The following is a 15,931-nucleotide window of genomic DNA, read 5'->3' as shown; positions in this document are numbered from 1 at the left end:
AATAGCAACAAAACTCTCAGAAACTGTCACTGGCCTCAAGTAGGTTAGAGAACTATGATTCATGGATTCTCCATTCAAACTGGGGGGGAAAGGGAGGAGGCAGGAAATGCTTCTAGGATTAGGGCAGATGATGCAGATTAAATATACCTGGAAGCTGGCAATGGGATATGTCCCAGTTGTTTGAGCAACGAGTATACATGGCGATGTGGTAGGAGATCAGATTGGGGATGTAGTCAGAGGGTTTGTGTGCCAAAGGAGAAACAAGAAGACGACAAGAAACAAAGGAAGTATATTTAGTACAGCTCTAATACTTAAAGAGTTGAGATATTGGACACCTCCCCCAAGACCAGCATTTATTTTTATTTTTTTATTTTTTTAAATATTTTATTGATTTTTTTTTTTTTTTAACAGAGAGGAAGGGAGATGGATATAGAGTTAGAAACATTGATAAGAGAGAAACATCAATCAGCTGCCTCCTGCACACTCCCTACTGGGTATGTGCCTGCAACCAAGGCACATGCCCTTGATCTGAATCTAACCTAGGACTCTTGAGTTCACAGGCCAGCGCTCTATCCACTGCGCCAAACTGGTGAGGTCGACCAGCATTTATTTTTAATGAAAGAAAATAGAACAGGAAACACCAGAATGTGTCATGTAGTAAGGCCAAGAGTTGTGAAATTTTTATTTTAGTTGTGTTTTAGAAAAATAACTGACAGCATAGGAAATGTGACATATAAATAAGGTAACCTATTTTGCAACAATCTGAAGTTTGGTTTGGACTAAAATATGATTTTAAAAGGTACTATTCATGATACTGATATAATTTCATCTCCCCCTTCCTATCCATTAAAAAGAACAAATGCTGAACCTACATAGAAGCTGCTTTGCTTAGAGGAAGAGCAAAGTGAACTAACTTAAAAAATAAAATAAAATTAAGAGCCCTGATTTTCAAAGCAGTTATGTGACATTTCAGAGGTGGAGATTTCACCTAGTAGGAACTTTGGAAATAATTTCCATAAGTTGTAACTGTGAGACATTTTTAACCACTTGAAAACTTATATGTAAGTCTTAATAAAGATGACCTACAAACTGACTTAAAGTTTTGTCGATCATAATTAGTAGCTTGACTTTGGCACTTACCTATTACAAATATGCACGTATGATTTCATTTAGTGCTGAAGTCATCCTGATGCCTTCAGACAGGTGCTGAGAAGATGGTGATGTTTCCACTTGACGGGCAAGAATGCAAACATTGGCAATTATGTGATCCCATTAGTAACACTGCCAGGACCATTGCTGTACTGTGCCACTCCAATAGCTGTGTGTACCCTAAAGGGTGTCATGTTCTTTAAAAAAATAAAATGTATTCAATTTTATATAAGTTGAAATAAGGATTCTTCCAAAACCATTTTGATACTAATATTTTAGATATCTATATATATAAAAGTCTAATTGACCATCGCTGTGATGCACACTGACCACCAGGAGGCATATGCTTAATACAGGAGCTGCTCCCTGGTGGTCAGTGCACTCCCACAGCCAACTCCCTGCCACCGGCCAGCCTCCTACAGTCCCTTCCCTGATCACCGGCCAGGCCAAGGAACCCTACCCGTGCACGAATTCATGCACCAGGCCTCCCTCTAGTTAGGTAATATACTTTTACCCTATTTGTCAACTCAGTGTGTAACCTGAATCAAGTAACTTTTTGTCAAGGGTAAATTAAGACCACTAATACATGGTACAAAATGTTTAATATACATGCAACAAGTGTAATACATCAAGGCAACAAAATACACATGGAAATATTAGCATGTACTTCAGCATTCTATTTTGGGGAGGGTGTATGAACAATAAACACTACTGAATGGAACTAAAGATTGAGACGTAAGTTGTTTCCTCATGCACACATAAACTCTCTAATTAGTATGAGATGAACTGAGTAGAAACCTGAATTCACGGCAGATGAATTTTATACCAAGAGCTCCAAGAAAGGAGGAAGCCATGGTCCTCAGGTGTCATGTTTAAACCTGCACTCAAGATGCACAAGTTACAGTAACACATTAGACAACTCTGAAAAATTGTATTCATTACGGAATCTTGAATTAACTTTCTGTATTATAAAAATGTATGGAAAAATGTAACAATGATTATTTAAAGTTACTGGAGGAAAATGTCAAGTTGAGAGTAGACCGTGAATTATAAAGCGTTAAAACATTCTGAAAGTTTTTAGGAAAGCAGCAATAGTGCTTAAGGCCAGCCTAAAAGTTTTGAGGTTCCCCTCCTTAACCGTTTCTCACTTCCTCCTCCCAAGATTCCCACCGCCCTCCTTTTGTACCTTCCATCCCCCATGCTGAGTAAAGATTGCTTGGCTACCTCACTCACAATCAGCTGTTCAGAATTCAGAGATTAAAGGTACCATTTCTCAAGAATATTTGCATTTTTACAAGTACTAAAAAGCCTTAAGCTAAAAGAATAAAGCTCTGAGTAGTCCTGGTACATCTAAGATAACTTACTTTTAAGGGATTCCAGGCCTCCTTTGTCCCTGAAATGACCATTGTTGGGACTGTCTTACATATAAGACTAGCCTTGTTACTATTTATTATCTTAAATTCCAAATTATGAGGTTAAAGCTCTAAAGATTTCAGAGAAACGCCACATCCCTACATTTCCAACGCAAAGAATGACTGTGGAAAGTTCAGCACTTCTGCCTCCTCTCGACAAAAATAAATTGCTTTAGGAGGAACATTCTTCCTATATGTCAAAGCTACTAAGTTTGAAAGTAATGTTTTATTAGTAAACAAAAATATCACATAAGTCCCCAGTAAGTATTGTAGCCTCTTCGTGTAAACAATGTATAAAACTTCTTTGGCACAACTGAGCATGTTTTCCTCATATTACTGTAGAAAATATATTTAATCCATTTTCTTTTCCAATATGGTGAAGTTTTTAGGGACAAAAATGAATAGTTCCAAAAATTGCAATAAATAAATAAATAAATAAAATACAGTTTAAAGCTGTTTTCAAAAAGAAAACTTTTTTTTTTTAACCTCTAGAAGTGCAAGGATTTTTTTAATATTGACTTTAAAAAGATATTGTGGCATTATTAATAATAGAAACTATAAAACATATTGTACATGACACTTCACTGCAGCCCATAAGGGAAAGAAAACAGCACTTATGCCAGACATTAAGTATGGTGATTACTTACTGATACTAATTTAAAAGCCTCTCAAATACTTGATTGAACATGAAATCTTCCCTGATCAAATTTTTTTTTTCAACATCTTTGTACACTTTTTTAATGTTTAATTTTGGAGGCATAGTCAGCTGGGTTTTTTTAATGGATAGACTTTTAAGAAAATTTTGGGGAAACAAAGGTAAATTTTACTCATTTTATCTAAATGGCCTAAAATACTTTCCCTAGGACCCTAACAAATTTAGTAACTGCCTAAAGGCACATTCCTACAAAATATATAAAATGTTAAGTGGAAGGCGAGGTTGACATCAAATTATGACTTAAAGAAAAACTGAATAAGCCACTGTCAAACTGCAGCTGAAAACATTCTCATATTAAAAACACGTCTTTTAACATGAGAACGTAGGAAGAAATTATAAGTCATTTTTAGAAATTTGAATCGTTGAATAAAAAAGGAAAGAAAATACTTAGCATAAGTCTCTGGAATAAAACCTAGAACTTGGTCTCTGGCAATTATGATACATTTAAATATATGAAAATCAACTGAATAATAAATATGTACAATTTGCAAATGATCTTTGAAAAATGTTAGGCCTATTCATTTTAAATTTTCTCAGTGACAAATATAAGAATTTTTTAATGAAGAAAAAAAAAAAAAAGGCAGGATCTTTTCCCCCCCCACCCCCCCTCAGTTTACATGGAGTATATTGAACTCGAAGCAATAGAACTCCACATGTGTGCCAGAACAATATAAAATTCCAAAGGTTTTCCCAGCAGTCAAACTTAATAGAACTTCTGCAACATAAAATCTTTTGGCTTTTACATTAAAATGTTCAGGATGGAGTTAGGCCTGGACTTGTCATCTCTGCTGTAGGACTTGCAAGACAGTCATTGGATTTGAGGCTAGTTAGAGATTTGTAACTTGCCACTGATGTTAGAGACCCACAGAGACCAAGTAAGGAGGGAGTGTCTTCTTTACCTGAAATCAGGAAAAAATAACAAATAGTTAATCATCCTTGAAGAATGATAACAATAAGGACCTAAAAACACTAACAATTTCATACTTTTATAAAATATGGCAACAGTTGAAGGTTAACAAAACTTTTTGCCTCAGATGACAGACAGTGGTAGTGCCTAGCAGAAACAAATTAGTCACTAAGAGCAGAAAATTGATTTTTTGTTTTATAGCATAGCAAAAAAGACCAGTTCTGTTTTAAATGTATTGATAGTGGAGTCTGGACTGTACGAGTCTTCAAATGGTACTGCTACCAATGTTAAGTTAGAAGTCACTGGATGTACGCTATATGGCAGGCATTAAGATAACAAATAATAAATTTTAAAATCACTGCTTGCCTGGTGGTGTGGCTCAGTGCTTGAGCATCAACCCATGAACCAAGAGGCCACAGGTTCAATTCCTAGTCAGGGTACACACCTCAGCTGCTGGCTGGATCCTAGTAGGGAGCGTGCAGAAGGCAGCTGATCAATGATGTTTCTCTCATCAATGTTTCTATCTATCCCTCTCTCTCTAAAAAAATAAAATCAATAAAAATATTTTTTTAAATGCTAAGATGTTGAAATGTTATTTATGAATTGTTGGCATTTTTCTTTTGTGATTGTACATAAAATAATGGTGTATCATAATTCTCACCCAATAACATATATATATATATATATATATATATATATATATATATATTTTTTTTTTTAAAATTGATTTTAAAGAGAAAAGAAGGGAGGGAGGGCGAGAGAGAGAGAGAGAGAAGAAACATCAATGTGTGAGAGAAACATAGATCAGTTGCCTCCTATATAAACCTCGACCACAACCCAGGTATATGCCCTGACCTAAATTGAACCTGCAAACTTTTGGTGTATGGGACAACCACCAACTGAGCCACCAAACTGCAATAATGGTGTGCCTTAATACTCAAAGCATCTTAGATTTGATGAAATGTGGTAGCTACTAATAAGTTACTAGCATAATACCTGTCCATATGGGGAGCTTAAGATTTCTTGAAAAGAATGACAACTTCTCATCCTTTCAACAATTCTGATGTCATGAATATGCAGTTTGAATTTAACTCGGTCTTTAGTGGGTATGTTTTAAAATATCACTGATTATTGTATGGAGAATGGATTATGAGGAAGCTAGAATGAGAGACCAAAGACATTGAAAAAGCTATGGCAGCAGTCCATCCAAGAGGCTTGCTCTAAGCGGCATAGACTAGGATTGCAGTAAGGGAGGAGGTGATGGGTCAGTGTATAGCATGTGCTCTCTGGGGAGCTGCCAGGACTTGTGTGTGTGTGTGTGTGGGGGGGGGGGGGGGGGGAATGCCATTTATTGCAATGGAGAAAGAAAAGAAACTGGAGGTCTAAAGGAATGCAGGTTCCCCCTAGGTAAGAAACTGTCCCTAGCTCTCACACACACCAGCACATGCAGAGCTGGGAAGGAGAGAGAAAAGATGTGAGCACTCTTTCATACCAGCACTACGTGTCCAATCCAAAGGGCTGTATTCACAACTGTTGCCTATGCTGAGGGGAGGAAGAAAGAGCTTTGAACCAAATAAGCTATTGAACTTTTAAAAGGAATAGGTTGAGTCTTAGAAACTGAAATGCGATCATTGAGAGGAACCTGAAAAGCGGTGAAATTTGACCAAGTTGAGGAAAATGCAACCCAATGGGAAGAGAGGTTGGTTGAGCCCAGCTGAAAGGGGTAATGGGAAAAAATAAAACTCCTTTATGTCTATTCCCCACGTTTTTTCTGAGAACTCATAAACAAGGTACCAAAAGTGACTAACAAATGAAAAAATGGTCATAGCAAAAGCTGCTGAGTTTAATAGGATGATGGCAGAGACCTGACTTTAGCAATATGGCAGTGTAACGTTAGTCACCTTGATAAAATCATTTCAGTAAGCAGACACAAAAGCCAAATTGGAGTGAATAGAAGAGTACACAGGAAGTGAGGAAGTAAAGGTAAAAACTAAACAGAGCTGAAACGGGTTTGGCTCAGTGGATAGAGCATCGGCCTGTGGACTGAAAGGTCCCAGGTTCGATTCCGGTCAAGGGCATGTATGTTGGTTGCGGGCACATTCCCAGTATGGGGTGTGCAAAAGGCAGCTGATCAATGACTCTCTCTCATCGATGTTTCTAACTCTATTCCTCTCTCTTCCTCTCTCTGTAAAAAAACAATAAAATGTATTTTTTTAAAAAAAAAACTGAAGAGAATCCAGAGGTTAGCCACAAACTCATGAGGTACAAACAAGAGCAGACCATTTTCAATCATAATGGTAGTTTAATTCTCAGCATACTTTGCAGAAATATCGAGATTATTCTTTAGCAGTCCTCTGCAGCCACAGAACAGAAAGTGCAGGAAAAGTGCTTTTCAAGCAGACCTTTTTCCTTACCTTCACTGATTGAATTTAACGTGTCTTGTTTTCCATCGTCTTGTGACTGGTTTGGGTCCAGGGAAGTCTGAGAAAGGCTAACTTCAGCTGATAACTGGTCAAGATTTTGATAACTTTTTCTGTAAAACAACAGTGATGTATACTTAAATTTGTTCTCACAAAAATAATTTATAGAGATATTCTTTACTGGTTTTCTTCAATTAATTGGTTAATTTCTCCCCAATTTTTTCCTAAATGTGGTCTTTATCATGGCTGCAGTATGATCTCCATTATATTCTTCCCTCCACCTTTTTTGTATGTTTATCTATTTAATCCACTAAAAATGGAAAAGAAAGCAATTTTTTAAACAAACTTAAATCCTTGCACCAATTTGTTTTATTTTTCAGCTTGTTAAGAAATGTGGACATTTCTTAACAAGCTGAATAATATTATCAGGTGTCCAAGGAGGAGAAAAATCTATAGATGCAGAACAAAATCATCAGAACAAAACTTAATAATGATCTAGTGTCTTCTAAGCACTTCAGAATTCTTCAGTACCTTGATATTTTTATGTGTGATTATTATAGTAAAAATTATTATAAATTCCTATAATTGAGAAGCTTAAAAATGTTGGGTAATAAAATATCTGTGTTAAAACACCATTCCGATAATTTACTTCCTTCCCTCATGTATTTGCAATTGTGAGCCCATTTTCTATTAATTAATTAGAAACATTATATTAAAAGAATATCTCAGTTATAAATGGAAAGTTAATGAAGATTTATTATTAAAGTGTCCTTATATTTGTCTTGTCAGGATAAAATCACCTCAAGAGATATATGCAGCTTTGATGTTATTGCCATTTTTCAAGTAAGAGAACAATTAATTACTATTTCCAAATATAAATGATCCAGGAAAATGAACATGTTTTTTAGGTTCGATATCTATTTCCCAAGGTACTCAAACCCTAATTTTCTAGACATGTCTTGTGTTATATGATAATGTTATAGGAATGCATATATAATTCAAATAATCTATTACATAGTCATTATTCATATTCACAAGAGTAGACTTAAAAATTTATCAAATGGATAGATATTAAGTATGGGGGGGGGGGAATATATACAATAAGTATCTATTTCCTGTAAGAAATGAGGTGAAGAATATGGTGATGGAGTAACTACTAGCTTACAATGCAAGTGGTATTCTCACTTTATTAAATAGTGATTTTTCTGATGTTGGAAAAATAAAAGTTCTTAATTATATTTATAAGTGATGGGAAGTTCTATTATAGAAAACTTGTGATAATTATAATAGACTAGAGGCCCAGCACACAAAATGTGCACTGGGAGGAGCCCTCAGCCCTGCCTGTACCCTCTCGTTGTCCAGAACCCCTCAGAGAATGTCCAACCGAGTGAGTTGGACATCTCACTCGCAGTCTGGGATCCCTCGCTCCTTACCACCTGCCTGCTCCCTCCTTACTACTTGGTTCACTGATCCACTTGGCTCGCTACTCCTTAGCACTGCCACAGAAGCAGGAGAGGCTCCCGCCACTGCTGCTGTGCTCATGAGCAATGAGCTTGGCTTCTGGCTAAGCAGCCTCCCCCTGTGGGAGCACACTGACCACCAGGGGGGCAGCTCCTGCATTGAGCATCTGCCCCCTGATGGCCAGTGAGTGCCATAGCAACCAGCTGTCCCGGTCATTTCACTGTAATGGTCACTTAGGCTTTTACTGTATAAAGTACATAGATAACAAGTATATGAGCTATTCAACAAGTGATTTTTAAAAACGACACCTAATATTAGCATTTAACAAATGTTAGGCATTGTTCTAAATACTTTTGTGTGTATTGTTTAATCCTCATAAGTACATTAAAAGTTTGGAAGTTTTAATACCCTTACTTTATAACAGATAAAACTAGGGCACAAAAAGATTGGGTTTGAACCTGGTGACCTGACTCTAATTCTGTCTCCTGAACTACTATGCTATGCTGTCTCCTTTCTGGTAAAGGAAGAAAAGATTTGGCCTCCTATTTTATTAGAAGCTATTCTTTAAAAAAACAGCTTTGCTTGCTGAGATAGATCATGTAAACTATACTGTATTTAATCAAATCACTGAAAATTTCACTTGATATACATTAAAATCTTATTTGGCTATAGAGGAAAACAGGAACACAGGGATTTAATAAAGGAAGCTATGTATAAGTTTCTTTTCCCAATTATTTTCTGTGTTTTATAGGTAGGAGGCTTTCTTTTAAAACAATGGTTTATGATGAGTTTCTGATACTAACTTTTCATTATAAGAAACTTGTTAATGTTATTAAAATGCAAAAATTACATAGAGATATAGTTACAAACAAAAAATACCCAGAAGCAAAACAATTTGGAATTCATTGGAATATTGTAAAAACAGAGAGCTTGACAGCACGCATTTACGGCCCCCCACGTGAGGAAGGAAACCTGTACAGGCAGCTCTATGATCGCAACACAGCTTTCTGCGTGACCTATTGAAGTCCTCGTAGAATATCAACTTCCAAATCCAGTGACCAGGGGAGCGTCCTACCTTTAGTCTGTCACGTTTAGTGAACAATCCCTGAGATACAGGCTTTACCTAACCAAAAGCCAATGAACACAGGGACAGAATTTGATAGACAATCCTGTTCTGCACAAATAATAAAAATTCCAAGCTAAAATTAAGCCCCTCATTCGTAAGATATTAAGAACAATATCATACAATAATTGTCTTGCATGAAACTGACTTATAGATCCATCATCTAGGAAAAATCTGGTTCAGACATTTGCACTAATGACAAGAAATAGGTTGGGTTTTCATATTCTTAACTGATTTCCAACTTGATTTGCAACTACATCTCACAAACTGTTTTTGATATGAAGTAAAACTGTGTCTATGGGACATTGAAAGGTCACCACTAAATCCTATCTTAGAAGAATTTTAGACTGATTAACATCACACTGTAAGATTTAAATGTAACCCACCAGAAACATCACACCAATTAACAGTCTATCAGTATTTCTCAGAGTAGAATTTTAAAAGTAATACCTTACTCAATCAAAATAAGAACCCAAGCGAGTAAGAGTCATGTATTATCCTATCTAATAAAGAGGGAATATGCTAATTGATTGTCATGCCCTCAGAAAGATGGTGGCGCCCACAGCCAATAAGAAGGGAATATGCTAATTGACTATCATGCCCTCAAAGATGTCAGCACCCACAGCCACAAGATGGTGACGCCCAGTCCCCATAGCTCCGCGGGGGTGGCAGGCACGTGGCACGGCTGGGCCCGCCTCTAGACTGGTCCTGCTGCTCCATGCACCTGCCTCCGGAATCCTCCAATCCCCTCAGTGCCCCAGCTGCCTAGGGCCAGCCTGAGGCACAGGCAAGCCTCGGATGTCAGCTGCCCAGCCACCCAGGGCCGCCCGAGCTCAGGTAACCAGGGCTGACTGAGGCTTGTGCTGCCAGCAGTGGCAGCAGCAGAGGTGTGATGGGGTATTGCCTTCCCCTGATCAGCGGGTCGCCTCCTGCCTTGAGGTCTCCTGGACTGTGAGAGGGGACAGGCCGGGCTGAAGGACCCCCCTCTAGTGTATGAATTTCCATGCACCGGGCCTCTAGTGACTACATAAAAGTTTATAGTTTAAAAGTTTATGCCATTATTACATTGCTAAATATAACTTAAGTTAAACTTGTCAGAATTATATGTCATGAGCACTTGGGATATAATAAAATTCACTGCCTTTATTATATGACTAAATAATTTAAAATCACTCAAATACAAATTTCAATATACAGAACTGGGTAACAAATAATGGCAAATTTAAAAAAGGGGGGGGGGAACTGTAAGCCTGAATTCACTTATTAGTAAATTTTTTTTACAATCATACACTTTATGTCAGTGATCAGAAGTAATGATATGGGTAATCTACATCCCTTACTTCCCCAATAGCTGTACTGATGTCAATAATAATTTACATGATCTGTTAGCCATTGGACAGCAGAGAATGTGATGCACAGAAGGAGACATTATTCACAAAATAAAAACAAAACCTATAAACACCGTATACACAGACATGCAACTGTGCATGAAAACAGAAATGTACTATTCATTTCATTCTTGGTTTGATTTTCATAGAAATATGTTGAAGGAAACAATAAGCATCTGCTATGGCAAAATACCTATCTACTCTTAATGTACTAAAGTCATTGGAGGGGGTCCAAGGGAGCCTTTAAGAGAGGGATGTATGTGAGTTACAAACTGCAAAATAATGCTGCAGCCTCAGTGCTTTAGGGAGTCCAACTCCGAAAGCATATGAAATGCACAGGGGAAGGAGAACCTCTAATATATCGAGGGTGATTGTCTCTATTGATAAGAGGTCATTAAGGAAAATTACCCTAATATAAAAGCTCACAATTCTCAGTAATTTTGTGAATGATAGCAAAGTTGAGAAGTAATGATACATTTAGAAGACTAAAAAAGTTTAAGTAGAAAATATAAATGTGATGACAATGAATTTGATCATTTGGGATGAAAATGGTGATTTAGACAGTAACCTTACAAGGTTATATATAACTATTATAGTATCTAACAAGCTCTTAGACTTTACAAATAAAAATATTAAAACAACTTATTAGGAAGAAAAAATAATAATCAGTTGCTCTATGTGTGTGTCAAGGGAATAAACTTTATATACTTAGTTATTGTTGGATTTTTACACTAAGCCTACAATGTTTTAATGTGATATTCCTATGTTTGAAACAAAAAAGAAGATATAAAATGCAGCATAACTAATCTTACCAGATCTAAATAATCAAGAAATAAATTAGAAATATTTTTAAACTTTTATAAACACTAAAGTTAATACAAATAAATTCAACATTTTCTATTGAAAATGGGGTCCTTCCATGAGTAGTTGATCACATAGCCAAGTTATTCAATGGCTCATTTTAAGAAAAAAAAAATAGACAAATGGATTTAAAAAAATGATGTAGTACATACAGGGGTTGGCAAAGTAGGTTTATAGTTGTGAGTACATGAAACACAGTTTATTTTTGTATTATTATTTATTCATTACTGTACAGTAGTATTTTCCATATGAACAATGGTAAACCTACTTTTGCCTAGTATGCAATGGAATATTACTCAGCCATAAAAAATGAAATATTGCCATTTGCAACAGCATGGATGGACATAGAGGCTATTTTGCTCAGTGAATTAAGTCAGATAAATGAAGACAAACAGCATATGATTTCAATTACATGTAGATTCTAAAAAACAAAATAAATGAACAAGCAAAACAGAAACAAACTTAAAGACACAGAGAACATACTGATGGTTGCCAGATGGGAGGGGACTGAGGGAATGGGTGAAAAGGTGAAGAGATTAAGAAGTACAAATTGTCTATTAAAAAAACAGTAATTGGCTGAAACCGGTTTGGCTCAATGTATAGAGCGTTGGCTTGGGGACTGAAAGGTCCCGGGTTCGATTCCGGTCAAGGGCATGTACCTTGGTTGCGGGCACATCTCCAGTAGGGGGTGTGCAAGAGGCAGCTGATCGATGACTCTCTCTCATCGATGTTTCTAGCTCTCTATCTCTCTCTCCCTTCCTCTCTATACAAAATCAATAAAATATATTTAAAAAAAAAAAACAAAAAAAAACACAGTAATTGGTATGTCAAGTACAGCATAAGGAATATAGTTAATAATCCTATCTAATAAAAAAGTAATATGCAAATTAACCATCACTCCGCTACACCCACCAGCCATGCCCACCAGCCATGCCCACCAGCCAATCAGATCGAGTATGAAAATTAACCCCAACCAAGATGGCTGTGGACATAGAGAACAGGAGGGAGGCTTGAATTTCCCTGGCAATGGAGGAAGCCAAGCTTTCCGCATACCTTGGCTGGCTGAGGCCTCCACTCAAGGGTACAAAGTTTCAATTATAGGAGGTAAATAAATTCCAAGAGAAATGGCGGCAGCCACTGAGCTGGAAGAGCAGGAGGCTAGGGTTGCCCCAGGTGACGGAGGAAGCAAAGCTTTTCACACACCCTAGCCAGCCAAGGCCTTCACTCTAGGCTACAAAGTTTCAATTGTTGAAGATATATAAATTCCAACAGAAATGGCTGCCGCCATGGAGCGAGCAGGAGGCTTGGCTCCACTCCAGGCTACAAAGTTTCAATTGTAGAAGATAAATAAATTCTAGATACCAAGGCCTCCACTTGGGTCGCCGGGGCGGGGGGGGGGGGGGGGGGGGGGGGCATGACTGGCCTACAAACCACCACAGGCCCCTCACTCAGGCCATCCCATGCCCCAATGGAATCTCCACCCTGATCTGGGACACCCTTCAGGGCAAATCAGCTAGCCCCCTCCCATGCACCAGGCCTCTATCCTATCTAGTAAAAGAATAATATGCAGCTTGACCATCACTCCAACACACAATATGGCTGCCCCTATGTGGATACAAGATGGCGACTACGAGATAGTCAGCAGGGGAGGGCAGTTGAGAGGGACCAGGCCTGCAAGGGAGGGAAGTGGAGTTAATCAACCCTGCAGGGGAGGGCAACTAGGGGTGACCAGGCAGGCAGAGGAGGGAAATTAGGGCAAATAGGCTGGCAGGGGAGCAGTTAGGCATCAATCAGGCTGGCATGGGAGTGGTTAAGAGGTGATCAAGCTGGCAGGCATAAGCGGTTAGGGGCAATCAGGAAGGCAGGCATGTGAGCAGTTGGGAGCCAGCAGTCCTGGATTGTGAGAGGGATGTCCGACTGCCCGTTTAGGCCAGATCCCACTGGACATCCCTCAAGGGGTCCCAGACATCCCTCAAGGGGTTCCAAATTGGATAGGGTGCAGGCTGGGCTGAGGGACACCCCCCCAAACCCGTGCATGAATTTCGTGCACCAGGCCTCTAGTATTATAATAATTGTGTATGGTTTTTAGTCCTTTAACTTGTCAGAATTTAATGTTATAATATTTTTGCAGTTAAAAAAGCAGAAGCATCTTATATGTTATATATAGACGAGATAAATGTGCCAAATATTGCTGTAAATTCAATTTTTCAATCACAAATTAGAAATATAAATTAACTAATATTATTTTGTTATGATCTTCCATTAGTTAAATATGCTACTGAAAGGTAAAGTTATATACCAACAGAATGAGATATACTCTAGCTATTCATAACTTTCGTAAGGGCATAAAAGAACTTTTTTTTTGCATAAATTTGTCTCAAGGCACATACCTAGGTTGTAGTTCAGCATATGAGAGGCAACCTGCTGATGTTTCTCTCTTCTTCTCTCCCTCTCTCTCTTCTGTCACTCTCTCCTCCTGTCAATAAACATATTCTTCAGTGAGGATTTTACAAAAGAAAAAAGTCAAATTTATTTTGAGTTTTACTTTTGATAAATGAAAAATATCACAGCTTAAAGCAGGTGGAAATTGTGTCTGTGCCAAAACACTCTTTATAGAAATGAGTGGCTGCTAATTACGTAGTGAACGGCACTCTAAGAAGCACAGAAAGAAGTGTGTATGTAGCTTTACCAGTGAAATTTAAAAAAAAACACAACAACAACAACAAAAAAAAACAAACACTAAGAGCTCCAAAAGAAGAGCAGAGAAAGAAAAAGAGAGAGGGAGGGAGGTTAGAATAGAACATCGATTTTCAACTGAATATGCTGCAACAATTTTTAAAACATGACTATTTAGTCAGGGACACTGACCTGTTTTCCCTTATTTGTTAAATAAATAAATAAAAATGACAATAGCCAACACAACAATATCTTTCCAGTGTAAATGAATCAAAATTATACCTATTTTTTTTATCATATTTTTGGTGTGCCGCAGAATTGTAGTAATTCGTTTATATGTGCCATAAGATTTTAAAAAGTTGAAAAATGCTGGAATAGAGAAAAGAGGTAAAAAGAAGGAGGAGGAAAAAAGGGAGAAAGGGAAGGGAACAGAGAGAACAGATGGGATGGAGGAAGAGCAGGGAAAACAATCAGAAAATCAGCTGCACATGGATAGCAAAATAAAGATACTGAAAAAAATGACCAAGATGGGAATGTGGGCCCTGGGCAGTGTGGCTCAGTTGGAAAGAGCATCGTCCCCGGCACCAAAGGGTCACAGATTCGATTCCCCTCCAGGGCACATACCCAGGTTGTGGGTTCAATCCCCGGTTGGGGCTCATATGGGAAGCAACCCATTGACGTTTATAATCGATGGTTTGTTGTTTTTTCTTTCTCTTTCTCTCTCCATACAATGAAAAACATAAACTTGGAGAGAATTTTAAAAAGAAATAATAAAAAATTTAAAACAGATGAGAAAGTGCCTAAAGCCAAAAAGAAGAAAACAATTTACAAGTCTCAAAATGAAGAAAGACTAAGACTTGCAACTCTTTCAAAATTGGGAAACTACAACTAATTCACAGTCCTGAACGTTGGGACCAACATAGGCAGAGTGATTATATTTTCTGTAGCCTCCACAAATTAGATTTGTTGAAAATGAACAAAATGTTTTTAGACCCACAAAAACAAGTGTATATATATATATATATATCTTTCTATCTGTTCATGAGATGGAATTTTGTGTTTCTTATTAGGGGGAAAATTAGTCCTAAGGCATATACAAACACCAAAGCCAGGATTAAAAAATAGATGACTCATTAATAGGAGCTCATAGGTTTAACTAAGAGACTGGCTAAAGATTAACAGAAGTAGGTATCTGGTACAATACTGCATAATAATTTCTCAGATAATTTTACTTCCCCAGGCTGCCTTGGCTTCAAAACATTAACAAGTTCACTACCTTAACCTAACCTTGCCAAGCTGAAGTATTTAAATCCTACTTGGCAAAGTACTTGACAAGCCAAAGCACTTGTCAAGCCAAAGTACTTAAATCCTACTTTTCTTCTAAGTTAATAATCAATTCAGAAAGAAGAATAACTGAAAAACCAAAGTGGATAGCCATGTTTGGCACAACTAAATCTGTAATTAGTTGGAAAAAAAATATTACACTTACTCATACCACTGTTTATTGTGTTTTCGGTAAAGCAACGTATCCAAGGCAACAGCATTGACATCCAGAGCTCCTGGGGAAGGCCACTGGTTGGTGAGGTGGGCAGTTAACTCTTGTCTTGATCTTAAATCATTATTCTTTAGCACAGTCCTGTGAATATTAAGAGGGTGAGTGCTTTTGTCTTCATTGTTCTGCAATGGTAGAGGAACCTGCCATTAATGGTATCAATTTAGGCCCCCAAAATTCATCTTTTTAAAATGATGTATTAGTAGACTGTGAACAAAACTACAGGAAGCCTAGATGGGGCTAGGACTGTTTTGTTTCCTACAATTT

General features: G+C 37.5%; 1 protein-coding gene across 5 annotated transcripts in view; it reads right to left on the bottom strand.

Annotated features, from left to right (window-relative positions):
• Positions 1-1,734: 1,734 nt before the first annotated feature.
• Positions 1,735-15,931, bottom strand: part of RUNDC3B (RUN domain containing 3B) — a gene marked incomplete at its 3' end in the record, with an annotated part of 89,663 nt that continues 75,466 nt past the window's right edge. For 3 of the 5 annotated variants that reach the window (XM_084897421.1, XM_084897422.1, XM_084897425.1), the window contains 3 exons: positions 15,602-15,748; positions 6,598-6,716; positions 1,735-4,175 (listed from right to left, as the gene is read on the bottom strand). In XM_084897421.1, the coding sequence (XP_084753547.1) occupies positions 4,030-4,175; positions 6,598-6,716; positions 15,602-15,748 (412 nt within the window). The remainder of the gene's footprint in view (positions 4,176-6,597; positions 6,717-15,601; positions 15,749-15,931) is intronic. The other 2 variants (XM_084897423.1, XM_084897424.1) reach the window with 1 other exon arrangement.

Source organism: Pipistrellus hanaki, assembly GCF_964339955.1.
Source record: "Pipistrellus hanaki genome assembly, chromosome: 10".
Lineage (NCBI taxonomy): Eukaryota > Metazoa > Chordata > Mammalia > Chiroptera > Vespertilionidae > Pipistrellus > Pipistrellus hanaki.
The sequence above is the reverse complement of the archived record's forward strand: the minus strand, read 5'-3'. Positions and strand labels throughout refer to the sequence as shown.